At 47.2% G+C, this 18,584-nt stretch overlaps 1 protein-coding gene across 3 annotated transcripts; it reads right to left on the bottom strand.

The window, feature by feature from the left end:
• Positions 1 to 699: 699 nt before the first annotated feature.
• On the bottom strand, positions 700 to 14,754 carry LOC144596752 (uncharacterized). Of its 3 annotated transcripts, none has more exons than XM_078405504.1 (3): positions 14,459 to 14,754; positions 7,041 to 7,539; positions 700 to 5,040 (listed from the first exon to the last, which is right to left on the bottom strand). In XM_078405504.1, exons 2-3 carry the CDS (start codon positions 7,522 to 7,524, stop codon positions 4,535 to 4,537), a joined length of 990 nt encoding a protein of 329 aa, XP_078261630.1. In that variant the 5' UTR covers positions 7,525 to 7,539; positions 14,459 to 14,754; the 3' UTR covers positions 700 to 4,534. The 3 variants fall into 3 exon arrangements, with proteins under 3 accessions (XP_078261630.1, XP_078261629.1, XP_078261628.1); XM_078405503.1 differs by having other exon boundaries at positions 7,041 to 7,545; XM_078405502.1 differs by having other exon boundaries at positions 7,041 to 7,755.
• Between the last annotated feature and the right edge of the window lie 3,830 nt (positions 14,755 to 18,584).

An 18,584-nucleotide genomic window follows, 5' to 3' on the forward strand; every position in this document is an offset into this window, starting at 1 on the left:
CGCTTCCATCAGGCAGGAGGTACTGAAGCACCACCAGGTTCAAGAACAGCACTTTTCCTACAATCATCGGGTTTCTGATCTGACTTGGACAACATTAATTCCACCTCAACAATGGGACACAATGGACTCGCACTACGACAGACATTGTTTTTGTTTTGCTTTTTGCACTGTCTTGTTTTTGCATAGTCTTTTCTTTTCATTGTCTAGCATAATTTATCTTTTTTTTGGTGTGTTCTCTGAGTCTACGTGCCTGTGATGATGTTGCAAGCAATGTTTTCATCGTGTCCCTACCTCGCTCTACTTCTACATATGACTTTAAAGTTGGTGTGATGTCCTTCAAGGAGTAAGAGTCTGCTACTCAGCCCCTCAATGCCCCTCCACCATTTAATGGCTGATCTGATTGTAACTTCAACACCACATCCCACCTGCTTGCAATGACCATTTACCCCCCTTGCTTATCGAGCACCTATCTATCCCTGTCTTACAAATATTCTGACTGTGCTCCCACTGACCCTTGAGGAAAGGAATTTCAAGATTCATGACCTTCTGAAAGTAAGTAAAAACACACCATCGTTGCCTTAAATGGGTGAGCCTTCATTCTGAACAGTAACCCGAGTTATACATTCTCCCACTAGAGAAAACACCCTCTCCATCTCCCCATAACGATCTCGGGATCTTCAATAATTCAACAAGTCTCCCCTTCAATCTTCCAAACACGAGCTGACGCAGGTCAAATCTGACACCTCACCAGTCTGGCCAATATGTGAAGCATAACCAAAACAGCCCAGTGAATCGGTCAGTTGAGGAACAATAATGTATGGGTTATTAATCTTTGCTTTGATAGTTATATTTATTTGATATAGAAATGGGGAAAAAAACATCAGAAATGGAATGATCTGAAGTGCGGAAGACCAGAGAGAACATAGAACGTAGACCAGTACAGCACAGGAACAGGCCCTTAGACCTACAATGTCTGCGCCAAACATGATGCCAAGACCATCTATCTGCCTGCACATGATCCTTATCTCTCCAGTCCCTGCATTTCCATGTACTATTCAAAAGCCTCTTAAATGACACTGGTATCGTACATTTCTCCACCACCATTTCTTGCACTGGATTGCAGGTACCCACCACCCGCTGTGTAAGAAATATTTGCCCTGTACATCCCCTTTAAGAGGTTGAAACTTTCGAGGGAGTTGAATAGAAAGGCGAGCATTGGTCGCGTGAGCCTGTGTGGGCCGACAAATATGGGTGACGAGGTAGAACTGGTGAGTGTGGGTGAGCTGAACTTTATGTATCGTTGTGTCTTTCCAACTCTCATCTTACATCTATACTTCCCGCCCACTTGTATCCTGATTCCCATCTCCTAACCTTCGCCCATTTCCTGAAACATTTCAGCACTTGGGGTAACCCGGTGCCACTTACTGTACTGTTGCCCGGCAACACTGCAGAGAATGGGTCTGGAGTAACGTGCCAGCGAATACTAATGAGCTTCCTGATCGAGGGGGGGTGGATGAGTGAGAAAGCCTCCCTTGTGCGGTCGGTTCGCGGAGTACAATGCAGGGTATTTGTTCCCTTCCGGAGGTTGTGCTCATGTTTTCATTCCTTTTGGAAGAGGCGATCTCCTGCAGGAAGAGTGGGTGCACGAAGCGGACCGTGCAAGGGTCAGGCAGCACGGTGTAAGGGGAGGTACAGAGTGAATGCAGAGACGGGGTTCTCCCAGGCTTGAGAACCAGGGGTCACTGTCTCAGAATAAGAGGGGGGAGGGGGCAGTTTAGGACAAAGATGAGGAGAAATATCTTCACCCAAATCTCTGAAAACTTAACATCAGTCTGAGGAAGGGTCTCGACCCGAAACATCACCCATTCCTTCTCTCCTGAGATGCTGCCTGACCTGCTGAGTTGCTCCAGCATTTTGTGAATAAATCTTCTGTTTGTTTGTTTGTTTTTATGTCTTGTTTGCTCTGGAAAGCGTCTTTGAGTATCTTGAAAAGTGCTATATAAAATAAATGTATTATTATTATTATTATTATTATTATATGAATGCAATCCAAACCGTGATTGATACATATTTGAATGATAAAGTATTGGAATTGGTTTTGTGATTGTGGCCTGTATTATGATAGTGATAAAGAGGTCCAGTCAACTAATACTAAGCATCCTATATCCTGCAAATCATACCATATATACTGTAGAGCAGAGGGATGTGTGGTAGTGCAGGAGATAGAAGATCAGGGCTGAGAGCTGAATTCCCTTCCCCTGTACTCAAACATTTCCTTAGAACTGCATGTCCAGTCAATTATCGGAACTCAGGCAGTTGAGGAGTTTCTTTGGGCGAGGCATAAGGCAACGTTGGATGGGTTGCCAGGCCTGTGAGTTTAGAAGAATGAAGGGGGACCTCATTAAAACTTATCGAATAGCGAAAGGCTTAGATAGAGTGGATGTTTCCACTAGTGGGAGAATCTAGGACTAGAGGTGATAGCCTCAGAATTAAAGGAGTCCTTTAGGAAGGAGACGAGGAGGAATTTCTTTAGTCTGATGGTGGTGAATCTGTGGAATTCTTTGCCACAGAAGGTTGTGGAGGGCACCAATTGATATTTTTAAGGCAGAGATGAATAGATTCTTAATTAGTTCAGGTGTCATGGGTTAAGGGGAGAAGGCAGGAGGATGGGGTTAGGAGGGAGAGATCGGATCATCCATGATTGAATGGCAGAGCAAACTTGATGGGCAAAATGGCCTAATTTTGCTCTTATCACTTATGACCTTATTTCGCCCAATGTGTCTGTGCTGGCCACTTGGAAGCCTCTAAAATTAAATTCATGCTCTGCTCTACGTTAATAATTTCCATAGTAGCTGATCTACCTGGATACTTTTCAAATAACTGCACTAGTTTATTTTTTTTACACACTGCTTTAATATCAATTTGTATGTGATTCACAAAGATTACTTTCTTTGAGAAGCAAAGGCAATGCTAGAAACACTCGGCGGGTCAAGCAGCATCCGCGTGGAGATAAATCCCTACTGAGAAAAGTGATAGGAGGTGCGGGGAGAGACATACGGAGAAGATGGAACAGAGGGAATGACTGTGATAGTGTCTCCAGCAGGGTGCATGTGGATCGACTGCTCCTGGTGCCATCTGAGAGGCATTGCTGATTGCTGCTCAATCTCAGCTGATTCATCCAAGTATAAGGTGTAAGTAGCAAGGGAGAGAAAAGCAACAAGCAATTCCAGAACCGTGAGGTATAGAACACAGAGATATGAAAGAAAAGGGTGGCACAGTGGCGCAGTGGTATTGCTGCCTTACAGCGCTAGAGACTCGGGTTCGATCTTGACTACAAGTGGTCTGTAAGGAATTTATACATTCTCCCTGTGACCTCCGTGGGTCCTGTTTTCTCCGGTTAATCCGGTTTCCTCCCACACTCCAAAGACATACCGGTTTGTAGGCTAATTGGCTTGGTAAAATTGTAAATTGTTCCCTAGTAGAAACATAGAAAAAATAGATGCAGGAGTAGGCCATTCAATATGATCATGGCTGATCATCTAAAATCAGTACCCCGTTCCTGCTTTTCCCCCATATCCCTTGATTCCTTTAGAGATAAATCTAACTCTCTCATGAAAACATCCAGTGAATTGGCCTCCACTGTCTTCTGTGGCAGGGAATTCCACAGATTCACAACACTCTGGATTGAAAATTGTTTTCCTCAACTCAGTCCTAAATGGCCTACCCCTTATTCTTAAACTGTGACCCCTGGTTCTGGACTCTCCCAACATCGGGAACATTTTTTCTGCATCCAGCCTGTCTAATCCCTTAAGAATTTTATATGTTTCAATAAGATCCCCTCTCATCCTTCTAAATTCCAGTGAATACAAGCCCAGGCAACCCATTCTTTCATCATATGTCAGTCCCGACATCCTGGAAATTAACCTGGTGAACCACACTGCACTCCCTCAATAGTAATAATGTTCTTCTTCAAATTAGGAGACCAAAATTGTACACAATACTCCAGGTGCGGTCTCACAAAGGCCCTGTACAACTGCAGTAGGACCTCCTTGCTTCTAAACTCGAATCCTCTCACAATGAAGGCCAACATGCCATTAGCTTTCTTCACTGCCTGCTGTACCTGCATGCTTACTTTCAGCACACCCAGGTCTCATTGCACCTCCCCTTTTCCTAATCTGGCACCATTCAGATAATAATTTGCCTTCCTGTTCTTGCCAGCAAAGTGGATAACCTCACATCAATCCATATTATACTGCATCCGCCATGCATCTGCCCACTCACCCAAGCTATCCAAGTCACCCTGTAGCCTCATAGCATCTTCATCGCAGCCCACACTGTGTAGTCTGTGTAGAATGGTGTTAGTGTGCAGGGATCGCTGGTTGGCGTACACTCGGTGGGCTGAAGGGCCTGTTTCTGCGTTGTATCTCTAAACTAAACTAAATTTCAAAAAAGATAATTTGGAAATGCTCAGCAGGTCAGGCAGCATCTGTGGTGAGAGAAAGTACAATCTAATGTTACAGCCAGAAGTGATACATCAGAATTGGTCCTCAGTTTGTGCCTGCTTGCTTTCCTGCAGGCTGGGTAGTGTGGCTGCTATGGAGTGCAGGACTGTGTGGACTGGTGTCGCAGTCATCAGGAACTCGTTACCTGCCACCTGCTGCTGAACATGCTCACAGGCCTCGATTATCAGTGGCACCAGTTGGTCCAGGCTGTACAGGGTCTGGCTCTGAACATTCATTACCCTCAGCATCCCACGAAGGGTGGACAGGTACTGGAAACAGTTCCTGAGATTACACTGCACGCTGCCCAGCGAGACATGCAGCTGTCTGATCTTCGGCAGCTCTTCCTTCACCCCACTCAGTGTCTCGGTGGCCTTCTCCGCTTCCTTCTCCAGCTCTGGCACCCGCCTGTTGATTCGATTCAGCTCCTCCTCGTCCTTCTTGATGCTGGCACTCACATGGGAAACCTCCTCCCAGGCTTCCTCCACTTCTAGCTTCCTGTACACGTGCTCTTTCTCAAAGGCAACTGCCATAGGGATCCCTGAAAGAGAAGGCGTATAGTACGTTCGCGTTCATCGGTACGACATCAAGTATTAGACTCATGTTGCAGCTTTATAAAATATTGGTCAGGCCACATTTGGAGTATTGTGTGCAGTTCTGGACACCCCTTTATAGGAAGAATGTGGACAGTTTGGAGAGAGTTTACCAGGATGCTGCCTAGATTAGTGGGTATTACCTATAAGGAAACGTTGAACAAACGTGAATTACTTTCTAAGGTGTGTTGGTGGTTGATGGGAGACCTGAAGGAAGTTTATAAAATTGTGAGAGGCATGGATGAGGTAGACAGTCTGAACCTTTCTCCTGGGTGGAAATGTCAAAGACTAGAGGGCATGGGTTTAAGGTAAGAGAGGGAAAGTATAAAGGAGATGTGAGGAACATGTTTTTTTACAGAGTGGGGTAGGGGCTTGGAATGTACAAAGGGGTGGGGGCAGAGATGATAATGCTGTTTAGGAGGCTTTTAGATAGGCACATGAATATGCAGGAAATGGCGGAATATGGATCACATGTAGGCACTTGGCATCTTGTTCAGCACAGACATGTGGGCTGAAGGGCCTGTTCCTGTGCTGTACTGTTCAGTCAAAGGTACCGTTCTCCTCAATGTGTAGTGGCAGAGAAGACCCTCTCTCACATAATCCAGACACTACCCCTCCTAATAAACCCATTGGGGTGACCATAGGATGGTAGCTTTAAACAGAAGTACCGGGTTGTGATATGGGAGGCATTGATAGACTAGACGGTCAGAACATTTTTCCCTAGGGTGGAAATGTCCAACACGAGAGATCATCATAGCTATAATACGAGAGGGGAAAAGCTTAATGGAGATGTGTGAGGCAAGTTTTTTTTTTTTTTTTTACACAGAGAGTAGCGAGGGCCTGGAACACTTTGCCAATGGTAGTGGCGGAGGCAGATACGAATATGGTGTTTAAGAGGCCATTGGATAGGCACACGGAAATGCAAGGGATAGACAGATATGGATCATGTACAGGCAGATGAGATCAGTTTATCCTGGCATCATGTTCAGTGCAAACATTGTGTATTGTTGTATGTTCTATTTTCTATGATGCCAGAAATCAGTGCAGAGGGGCAGGAGCAGGCGATGGGCGACAGGATATGGAACAAGCGTTGGGGGCAGTGGGGATTCAGTTGGTCAAGTTTCCAGATGGTGGAGGAGGTTTTCCAATCAGAAATGTATGGGATGAATCAGGACAGAAGGAATGGATGAATCTTGATGTGCAGTGGTGTAGAACAGTCTGCCTGAGTGGTCATTCTCCTTCAGCACACAAGGATCTGGGGTGGCACTTGGCACAACTGATAGAGCTGCCGTCTCATAGCACCAGCGACCACAATTCAACTTGTCCTCTTGCACTGTCTACAGTATGTGGAGTTTGCACATTCTTCCTTTGGGTTTCCCTCTGGTGCTCCGATTCCCTCCCAAATCACAAAGGGTTGTGGATTGGTGGGTTTAGTTTAGTTTAGTTCAGATACAGCATGGAAACAGGCCCTTCGGCCCACTGAGTCCATGCTGAACAGTGATCCCCATACACTAGCACTGTCCTTCACACGAGGGACAATTTATAATTCTTACGGAATCCAATTAACCAACAAACCTGTACGTCTTTGGAATGTGGGAGGAAACCAGAGCACCCAGAGAAAACCCATGTGGTCAAGGGAAGAACGTACAAACTCCATACAGGCAGCACCTGCTGTCAGGATCTCTGGATCTCTGCTGCTGTAAGGCGGTACCCTACCGTGGTTCCACTGTGCCACCCAATTAGTCGCTATGTGATTATCCTCGGTGTGTAGATGTGTAGCAGGACCTGGGGGGTGAGGGGAGGGGGACTTTAATGGGATGGGGAACGGCTTCCATGGAATATTAGTGAATGGGGATACTTTGAGAGCTGCATGGACTCAATGGGCTGAATGGCCTCCCATCTTATTTTGGAAATGTGAACATTTGCATTCTGAGGTGCTACCACTTACCAATACAAGGGATAACGAAGGACAGGCCAATTCCAATGTCTCTCCCCGTCCGCTTCTCTCCCCGTTTGGCCCTGGCTGTTGCCAGTGACTGCTTTGCTTGCTTGAGCCACACGGCGGCACTTTGGACCTGACCTTCGGCCTGTTCCCGCCGAGCGGCCAGGTCCCCCAGCTGCTCCTGTGTGGACGTGAGGCTGGCTTGCAGCTCTTCCTGCCTCTTGCTCAACCTGCTCCGTTGGGATGTCATCTCTTCACAAGCCGTGTCGACGAGGCCGACGACAGTGCCAGCGGCCTCCTCAGCCGCCACCATCTCCCTGTGTGCACCTTCAACCTCGCGCTTGATGTCCTCACACATGGAGTCGCTGAGCTCCCCCGACGGCGCGCCGACCACGAGTTCCAGCAAGGACAACAAGTAAGCGATCCCTTTAAGGAAGTGGGGCAGTGTTGCCTCCTCGAAGTTCCGCTGGTACTTCTCATGGTCCTCCATTGGGCTTTGGATTAGCTGAGGCTGACAGAAACAATTAATCCTGGTCAGCATCATTTGACCGCAGAAGCTAAATCTGCTGACACTGACAGTGCAGTTTACAATCGGCACTTCCTAATATTTGTTCCCAATGCAGCGAGAGCGCACTTCACCCTGCCCCTTGCCCACTGTCAAGAGCAAAGGGCCAGAACTCAGGGCAACAGCTTGCAATAGGAGCAGCTGGACGAGGATACCCTGATAAAGAAGCAGAGGGAAGGCAGAGAGGTAGGAGGTAGGCAAACATAACCAGAGTTAAAATCAAATGGATGAGGAAGTAGAGAAGAGGAACAGCCTATTCTTGTTATCTCCAGGAGACCAGCTGTGCTTCGCATAGAATGTAGAGCAGCACAGCACACGGACAGACCTTTTGGCCCACAATGGCTGTGCTAACTAGTTTCTGCCCTCAGGTGATCCATATCTTGCATTCCCTGAATATCCGTGTACCCATCTAAAAACCGCTTAAATGCTTCTATCGTATCTCATTCCACCACTGGTCCAGGCAGCACATTCCAGGCACTCACTACTCTCTGCAAAACAAAACTTGCCCCTCACATCTCCTTTAAACTCCCTCTCTTTCCTGAAAGCTATGCCCTCCAGTCCATGACATGTCCGGTCTGGGTAAAACATTTTGACTGTCTACCCTGCCATTGCCGCTCAGAATTGTATTTACTTCTATAAAGTCGTGCTTCTGTCGAGGCCTGTGTTGTACAGGGAAGGACTCATGCTGCCTAGGACATAAATATTGCACCAAATCAGTTTTAAGGATCTGTTTCCCAAATGCCAAGCAAGGTATCTAGGTATTGTAGAGCTATGCAGCACAGAAACAGGCCCTTAGATTCAACCTGTCCACATAAAACAAGATGGCATTTCTGAGCGGGTCCCACTTGTCTGCATTTAGCCCAGAGCCATCAAAACCTTTCCTATCCACATCTCTGTCCTAATGTTTTTTAATAGTCTTGGTTGTATCCACCTTGACTGGAGCTTGACTAAATTTGCACCATTATTTCAGAAGGAAGGTGAGGACAAAGGACAAAATAACAGGTTGGTGAGCCTGACGTCAGAGGTGGGAGTTATTGGAGGGATTTTGAGGGAAAGGATCCATCAGTATTCTAGAGAGTGTAAGAGAATGAGAGGTGGTCTCATTGAAATGTGCAAATCTTTTACCCGATTTGACATGGGGAGATGTGGATTGACGTTTTCCCAGGCTGGGCTCTCAGAATAAGGGGTCTTCAATTCTCAGAGTTGACACAAAATGTCATCACCCAGGGGGTGGTGAATTGTTTGAGTTCTCTCCTCCAAAGGGTGCTGGAGGTTGCCACTGAGTAAGTTTAAAGCAGATATTGATAGTTTTGGGGGGGGGGAATCAAGTGATATGGGATTAATGCAGGAATGTGGTGCTAAGGTAAAATATCACATGATCATATTGAAAGGTGGACCAAGTGCAAGCGGCAGAATGGCGCTCCCTGCTTCTATTATGGGAGTGAGAAGAAAGAGGTGGATTGATGGAGTTTTTCAGAAGTGAGGAAAGAGAGCAATTAGGGCAGCACAGTGGCACAGTGGTAGAATTGCAGCCTTACAGTGCCAGAGACTCGAGTTCAATCCTGACTCTGGGTGCTGTCTGTATGGAGTTTGTACGCTCTCCCCGTGACCACGTGAATTTTCTCTGCATGCTCAGGTTTCCTCCCACGCTCCAAAAACGTACAGGTTTGTAGGTTAATTAGTGTACGGGGTGATAACTGGTCGGCGCGGACTCAGTGGGCCGAAGGGCCTGCTTCTGCTTCTGCACTGTATCTCTAAAGTCCAAAGCCTAAAAGCAAACTGACAGAGGCGGAGACACAGGAAATTGACCCAAGAAACTGCAGATGCTGGAATCTGAACAAGGGTCCAGACCTAAAATGTCACATGCCCATTCCCTCCCCAGGTGCTGCCTGCACCACTGAGTGTCTGCAGCTTTTTGTGATTTGAATGTGACTGAGGTATTTCTGATGAGGAAGAGGCAGCATAGTGACAAACTACTCTAGTGGTGAGAGGATTGAGAATAAGTGACAATAGATACAGGCCATTTGTGGAATAGTATGAAGTGAAGGGATTTCAGTTGTGCCATTGACCACGAAAGAGCTTTACAGCTGTTGGCAAGTCCTAAAAAAATGTTATATAAAGACTGGGTCTGTTTCACTAAATATACTGTGGTGAGACCGTCAACGGTTGATCAAAAGGAGAAACTGAACCTCAGTGAAAATTATAAATGCAGGTTCTGGGTTGGCTGGTGCAAGAACCAGGAATTCTGTAAAACTCAGCTCGAGCAATGGTAAAGGAAGAAATGTCTTGCTCCCAACATTTTGTTTCTGTTTCTCTTTCCGCAGACACTGCTCGTCGAGTATTTCTATCATTTCCTGCTTTTATGGTGGGCAATAAGTGGCTACTGTAAGATCTAGGGGGTAGGGGTGGGGGAGAGGGGGGGGTGGCAGAAGAAGAATAGGGGTGAGGGGAGAATTGGAGGGGGGAGGTGGGAGTGGATGGTCATGTGAGAGAATTGGGGAATGGGACTAATGGGGTTCCTGAGAGCTGGCAAAGATTCAATGGACTGAAAAGCCTCTTTCCACCCTGTATGGAAAATATGAAAGACATAAATGTGAAAATAGATCAAAGAGATAAGTGAGCTGGCTGTCCATTAATGAGTTGGTTATGGTAGACTACTGATGGAAAGGACTATCCAAAGGCATGGTCTCAATGTTGTTGGTGGGGTGGGAGCTGCTTTACGTCCTCATCGTCCACCCTGGGTGGTTCTACAGAACTTGCAAAATTTGCAGCAAAGCGTCAACTACAGTACCCTGAAGCACCAATTGCCACTTTTGATTGTTGTAGTTGACATACGAAAGAAGAATGGTGTTGGGGGCACAGTTGCACAGCTGGCAGTGCCACTGCCTCACAGCTCCAGGGACTCATTGGACCTCTGGTGCACTCTGAGTGGGCTTTGCACGATCTCCTTGTGGCCATGTGGATTTCCTCTGGATGCACCAGTTTCCTCCCAAAGAGGTAGGTTTGCGTGTAATTGGCCACTGCAAATTGGCCACTGCAAATTGGCCACTGCAAATTGGCCACTAGGCATAGAATCCGGACAGTTGATCGGAATGTGGGGAAAATAAAATGGGATAATTTAGCCCAAATTTAGTTTAAATTGCTGGTAAGGACTCAGTTGTCTGAAAGGCCAGTTTCTACACACTTTGACTTCAATACTGACCATCTCATCCTGTAATCTTAGACTTCCAAGCATAGAGGGTAGTGCAAATGGATGGTTAATGGTCGACACAGACAGGTTGGGTTGAAGAGCATATTTCCGTGCTGTGTCTCTCCATGACTATGTTATTTTCTGTAACCACTGACCCTCGTTATGCAGCCAAATGAGTGATCCATTCTGTGCCTGCCCATCGCCTTTTGTCACAAACATTCATTCTGTATCCAACTCTTAGTCACCCACATAAAGCAGTCTTTGTATGACTGTCCTTTCTTGTCTGTAACAAGTCTCGGTCTCTCTGAATGAGTCTTTATGTTGCACAAGATTTACCAGCGAGAGAGAGATTGTCCCATCATTAGTACAGTGCAATGAGCGTGCATGTTTCGTCCTGGCCTGATTTCAGGGTTCCATTTAAACCTGACCGTCACTCGCCATTGATTCTATCCTGTGAGCCTCAATCAGCGGCTGAATGATCGGATGATAAGTGCCACTGTTGGAGAAGGCGGAAATACTCGCCGTCCAAACAACAGGCCCACGGAAAGCAGCAGGATTACCAGCATGGACAAGTTGGGCCGAAGGGCCTGCCGTTGGGCCGTCTGACTCTGTGACATTACAGTGAAAGCAGAGCAAAATATAGCTGGAAATAAGAAATACAATCCCACATCTTGTAAATCTGCAGCAGAGACTGGGAAGAACTAACATTTTCATCATTCAATCACAGAATTGTTAGGGTACAAAATAAGGCCACTCAGCCTTACTGAGAATGTATGACGTGGACTGTTCCCACTTCCTTGTTCTTGCGCTGTAGCTCTGCAAGTCTTGGCCCCTTAAATACATGCAATGATATTGGACCACGACGTCAATTTAAAAGGCATATGGTCGAAATATAACTCTCCATTTCCTGTTCGATCAAGTCTGACTAAAAGCCTCTTAAACATTGCTATCTATTCTGCTTCAACCACTACTCCTTTCAGTATGTTCCAAGCACCTGCCGCTCTCCGTGCAAAAAAACCTCCTCTTCGTCAATCTCATTTAAACGTTTGCCGTTTCACCTTAAAGCTATGCCCTCAAATATCTGAAGCATTTCTTACATGTGGTAACAGTCACAGCATCAGTCAGCTGTCTGACAGAGAAATCAAGGTCACCACAACTCACCACAAATCATAGTATATAGAATATTGCACCACAGGTACAGGCCGTTTGACCCACAATGTCTGTGCCATACATGATAAACCATAAAATAAACTGAATCTGGACTTGAACCATGGTCTCAACACAGACGGGACAGGAGGAGATTGACTCTACAAGAGGTGGTGATGAACTACTTTCTCCACTCACCCGGGGACTTGTAGGTGCTTCTGATTCATGGCTTCAAGGTTCCCAATGCCACCCTGAACATACCTTCTCCACTTTGAGTGGCCTGGGCCAGGGATGTCCAGGAGGAGGAACGTGGCTTTTCTTCAAGGAAACTTTGAGAACCAGCCTGAATTTTTCCTGTATCCCATGAGAGAGTTTGGAACAGAATGTTTGTTCTGGAAGTCATTGGAACTGCATAGCCTGCCCAACATATCTGACTTTGTGGAATTAGAGGCTCAATGTTGGCCTGGGAGAAGATACTGATTTTGGAACACTTATCTTTCCAGTGAAATTGGAGGGATTTCAGAAATGGTGCAGATGGTATCTTTCAAATGCCGAGATGCCTGGTGTAGTGCTTGATTATCGGGTGATCGTTCTGATCTTGAACATACTCGAAGCCCGAGCCTCCACAAACGCATGGGTGGAGAACATGAGACAGTAGATATTTCTTTTCATCTCCATTCAGATTGGCCTACCATTTACTCTAGACTCTGACCCTCTGGTTCAAAACACCCCCAGCCAGGGGAAACGCTATCCATGCATCTAGCCTGGCAAGCCCCATTAGGATTTTGCACATTTCTACGAGATTATTTCTCACCATTCCAAAAACGCAGTGCATTCGAGAATTTCCAAGATGGGCAGCTGCAATGCATCCTGAACTCAGATGACCACAATGAATTTGTGGCCTTTGGTCACTTTGCTACGGACTGCAAATGTTCCCGAGCTTTTAGAGTCATTGAGTCACGCAGCATGGAAATGGGCCCTTCAGCCCAACCTGCTTATGCGGACCAAAATGCCCCATCTACACTAGTCCCACCTGCCCACGTTTGGGCCATATCCTTCTAAACCTTTCCTATCCATGCACTCGTTCAAATGTCTTTCAAATTCCCGTCAAAATGTATTTTAAAGCTATTGTTCAAAATGTAAGTGGACAGAAAGCAGAAAGGATAATCGTTAGGGCTGTATCCCTGAATGGTGTCGTGGTGCAAGTGATGTTTGAAGAGTGACATTAGAGCAGCTGGATATTTCTAATGAAGACGGAGGCACGGGAAACTGCAGATTCTAGACTCCGGCACAAAGCACAAAGTGCTGGGGGAACTCCGCGGGTCAGGCAGCATCTGGGGGAACGAATGGGCAGACGATGTTTTATGGTCGGGACCTTTCTTCTGATGACCTGAAACGTCGTCTGTCCATTTCCCTCCACAGGTGCTGACTGACCCATGGGTTACGTCCAGCATTTTGTGGTTGATTTGAATTAAAATAAGAAACAACAACCCTGAAAGCACAGAAAGGATCTATCAATCTCCGCCTTCAAAATATCAATTGACTTGGCCTCCACCCTCGGACGAAAGAAATTCCTACTTATCTTTCCAAAAGTTGGAGTTTTCTCCCCTCTCCCCTCCTATCGCTCTCTCGGTCATGAGGTCTACTCCGCCATTCAATCATGGCTGATCTATCGTTCCCTCTCAACGCCATTCCCCTACCGTCTCCCCATAACCCCCGACACCCGTACTCAAGAAACCCCGTTCAGTTCACTTAGGTTTATTGTCACGTGTAGCATGATAAACATTTTCTTGCGTGTTATCTGTCCTTATCCGTTCCAGATGTTCCGCTATCATGGGGTTCTGCCCCAGTCTGTGTCCCGGTCTAACTCTTTCGCCTGTTTTTGTATCGGGTGGATTGCACTTGTTACGGGCGAGCTGCAGATCCCCGTGTCCCGGGTGAACAATACCCACTACTGTATCTGCCTGTGTTCAGCGTCTAACTGTGTCGCTGTACTGAGCAAGCTATATCTCTGTGTGTGTCTCTCGCTCTCTCCGGATTGAAACATGTCCCAGCCGGACCTTAGCCCTCGACGACTTTATCTATCCCACACAACGAGTCTGTCCCTTTCCCGGGAGGATTGTGTGCCCTGCCGTCCATGTACTTCTTTGTGTCCCATTTCGCCCGGGTGAACCGCTTTCTCTCAGACAGTCCCGGGCGAGCTTATTTGGTTTTAGTTTTAGAGATACAGCGCGGAAACGACCAGCGACCACTATCTCGTGTTAGCCTACACACGAGGGACAATTTACAATGTTTACCGAAAGTAAATTAACCTACAAATGTGGAGCGTGGAAGGAAATCTGAGCACCGGTAGAAAACCCACGCGGTCACAGGGAGAACATACAAACTCCGTACAGACAGCACCCGTAGTCAGGCGCTGTAAGGCAGCAACTCTAGCGCTGCGCCTCCCAAAGTACAAGGCAGAGGCGGAGGGACAGAGAGGACGGGCGCTAGGGCGGTGCAGGGTGCGAGTATCTCTCTCACCTTGATTGCAGAGGTCCAGCGGCCAACAGTGCGAGCGATAGGTCAGCGACTGGAAGCCGCAACACAGCCAAGGATCCCGCTAAGCGATGTGTGGTCCAAGTGGCCCTTTGCAGAGGGCGCCGGGGCCAGGAGCGGAGTTTGCCGGGGGAAAAAAAGTGCGACCGAAAATAAAAGAGGGAACCAAAAGTAAAGTTAGGGAACTTTACCAGTTTCACAGTGATGGGGGCTGGGGTCAGGCGGACTGTCGGAGCTTCAATGGAAAGCGCTCGCTGCCGACTGACTGCACAGCTGAGATAAGCCGGGAGGGGGAAGGAGGGCGCGGGTGGGGCTGAGAGGAGGTTGGTCAGAGGAAGGGTGTGAAACAACGGGCTTCACAGTCCGTGCTAAAGATATCGGCGAACTTCTGGCATCGGGGATAGACACAACATTTTTGAGTAACTCAGCGGCTCAGGCGGGTCTCGGGAGAAAAGGAGTATGCGACGTTTCGGGTAGAGACCCTTCTTCAGACCGAGAGTCAGGGGAGAGGGGAATTAGAGATATGAAAAGGTACACAGAAGAAATGAATGCAAGAAGTCTGAAGAATGGTGTCGACCCGAAACTTCACCCATTCCTTATCTCCGGAGATGCTTGTGGACCCGCTGAGTTACTCCAGCATTTTGTTTCTATCTTCGGTGTAAACCAACATCTGCAGTTCCTTCCCACACATTCTGAAAGTTGGAACAGATGGGGACCGACAAAGGAGACTTTAAGTTTTTAGCGGGATAAAGTCAAATGGCGAACAGTTAAATTACTTACACCGGATTCAAATGTCGTGGGGTTGATAATGAAGACCCACGCTGGCGTCCTAAGTGGGATGGGGGAGATAGCGATTCGATGGTTGTCGAGGTGTTGCAGGCGGCACAGTAAGTGCTGGGGCACAAAGCCAGGATCCGGGATAGTCTAGAGTCATAGACACAGCACGAAAACAGGCCCTTCGGCCCAACGTCCAGGCCAAACAAGATGGTCCATACAGGCTAGTCCCACTTGCCCGCGTTTGGCCTATATGTCTTCAGTCAGATTGGCCCACCTGGCCAATCGATCCATATCCTGCTGCAATCTTTCACAACCATCTTCACTATTTGCAAAACCACTAACTATTGTGTCATCAGCAAACTTGCTAATCTTGCCCTGTAGGTTCTTATCCAAATCATTAATGTAGATGACAAACAGTAACAGGCCGAGCACCGAACCATGAGGCACACCACTAGTCACAGGCATCCAGTCCCAGGACCTACCTTCCACCATCACCCTCTGCTTTCTTCCATGGAGCCAATTTGCTAATCATTCAACTGTCTCTCGTTGGAACCCATGGATCTAACCTTCCAGAGCAACCTTTTCGAACACCTTACTGAAGTCCATTTACACAACATCGACAGCTCTACCCTCATCAACCTATTCAGTCACTTCTTCAAAAAAATCAGTCAGATTTGTGAGACATGACCTCCCATGTACAAAACCATGCTGACTATCCCAAATCATTCCTTGTCCATCCAAATGCCTGGATAACCTAGCCCTCAGAATACTCTCCAGTAACTTACCAACTACAGATGTTAAGCTCACCGGCCAATAGTTCCCAGCATTTTCCCTGCAGCCCTGCTGGAAAAGAGGTACAACATTTGCCACCCTCCAGTCTTCCGGCACCTCTCCTGTATTTAAGGACGGCGCATAAATTTCAACCAGGGCTTGCACAATTTCCTCTCTAGTTTCCTGCAATGTCTTCAGATATATCTGATTAGGCCCTGGGAGATATGTCTATCTTCAAACACAACAGTACCTTCAGCACTTCGATGGTAACCCTAACTGCTCTCAAGGTACTTCGAGTGACTGCTCCAATTTCCTCTGTCCTACTGTCTTTCTCCTCGGTAAATACAGAGGAGAAATACTCATTTAGTACCTTGCCCATCTCCTGTGGCTCCACACAGAGGTGACCACTTTGATTCCCAAGAGGTCGCACTCTCTCTAATTACCCTTTTCCCCTTATCTATTTATCGAATCTTTTGGGATTGTCCTTAATGTTGCCCACAAGAGCCATCTCCTGATTTTTGCCCTTCTGATTTTCTTTTTTAGTGTAAGAAAATAACTGCAGATGCTGGTACAAATCGAAGGTATTTATTCACAAAATGCTGGAGTAACTCAGCAGGTCAGGCAGCATCTCAGGAGAGAAGGAATGGGTGACGTTTCGGGTCAAGACCTTTCTTCAGACTGAAGACCTTTTTTTAAGTGTACTCCTTAGTTCCCGAAACTCCTCCAGGGATGCACTTGATCCCAGCTGCCTATATCTGTCCCATGCATCCTTCTTGTTTTTGACTAACTTCTCAATTTCCCTCGTCAGCCAAGCTTCCTTATGTTTGCCTGCTTTGTCCTTCACTCTAACGGGGACGTACACATCTTGAGCTTTCTTCAGTACACTTTTAAAAACATCCCACTTGGCCAATGTTCCTTTCCCCTCAAATAACCTGCTCCAGTGAACTTGAGCGAGACCTTCTCTCAAACCCTCAAATTCGGCCTTACCCTAGTTGAGCATTTTAACACGTGGACCCTCTCTGTCCCTATCTATAACTATCTTAAACCTTATCGAACTGTGGTCACTGGTCCCAAAAGGCCCCTCGACATACACTTCATTAACTTGCCCCTCCCAATTTCACAATACGTTATCCAGCTTTGCCTTCTCACGTGTGGGGGCCTCCACATACTGCTTCAGAAAACTCATCTGGACACTTTTCAGGAATTGCACCCCATCTGAACCCTTTTTTTCCCCCAGTCTATATTGGGAAAGTTAAAATCCCCTACTACAACAACCTTATTTGTCCTGCAGCTGTCTGCAATCTCCTGGCACATTTGTTCTTCTAATTCTCGTTGACTATTCGGGGGACTATTCGGGGGTCTGTAGTATACCCCAACAAGGTGATCATCCCTTTCTTGTTCCTCAGATCCACCCATATAGCCTCACTAGATGAACTGTCCGTAATGTCACCTCTAATGTCACAGAGCCATGACATCCTCCTTAACCAATAATGCAACCCCCCTCTGATTTTTCCTTCACCCCTATCTCTCCTGAAGCTCCTGTACCCCGGAACATTGAGCTGCCAGTCCTATCCCCTCCCTTAACCAGGTTTCAGTCATGGCTACAACGTCCCAGTCGCTCATACCTATCCATTCCCTAAGCTCATCTGCCTTACTAGTCCCCCTTGCATTAAAATACGTGCAGCGTAAACCAACCCTCCTTCCTCGCTCTCTGCCTTTCACCTGGCTATTCTGTCCACTAATCCTTCCTACACCACGCTCCATGCCAACTTATAGCCTCTCGCGTGCCTCTGACCAGCACGAGATCCCACCCCCTTGCAAATCTAGTTTAAACCCGTGTAGCATCAGCAAACATTCCCACTAGGATGTTGGTCTCCCTCCAGTTTTGGTGCATCCCGTCCTTTTTATACAGGTCACCCCTGGCCTGGAAGAGATCCAAATTATCCAGAAATCTGAATTCCTGCCCCCTGCACCAACTCCTCAGCCACACATTCATTTCCCCTATCTTCCTATTCTTACCAGCACGATGTACTGGAAGCAATCCGGAGATCACTACCCTGCAGGTCTGTCTTTTTAGTCTTCTACCCAATTCCATAAATTCTTGTTGCCGAACCTCCTTCCTTTTCTGGGAACATGCCAACATGCACAACATCCTCCGGCTGTTCCCCCTCACTCTTGAGGATGCCATGCAGCTGCTCCGGGATGTCCTGGATCCTGGCACCAGGGAGGCAACACATCCTCCTGGAGTCTCGCCTGTTGCCGCAGAATCTCCTGTCCACACCTGTGACGGTGGAGTCTCCCACCACTTTGGCTCTGCCCGATGTCACTCTCCCCCGTTGAGCCTCGGCACCAGGGTTGGAATCACAGCCCTGGATACCACTCAGTCTTTTGTCGTCCACTCCCAAGAGGGTGTACCTGGTTGCAATAGGTACAGCCACCGGGGCCTCCTGCACTCCATGTTTACTCCTCTTTCTCACAGTCACCCACCTTCGTTCTTCCTGTATCCTTGGTGTGACAACCTCACTGAAGGTCTTGTCCAGGATACTCTCATTTTCCCTGATGA

Source organism: Rhinoraja longicauda, chromosome 9 (genome assembly GCF_053455715.1).
Source record: "Rhinoraja longicauda isolate Sanriku21f chromosome 9, sRhiLon1.1, whole genome shotgun sequence".
Lineage (NCBI taxonomy): Eukaryota > Metazoa > Chordata > Chondrichthyes > Rajiformes > Arhynchobatidae > Rhinoraja > Rhinoraja longicauda.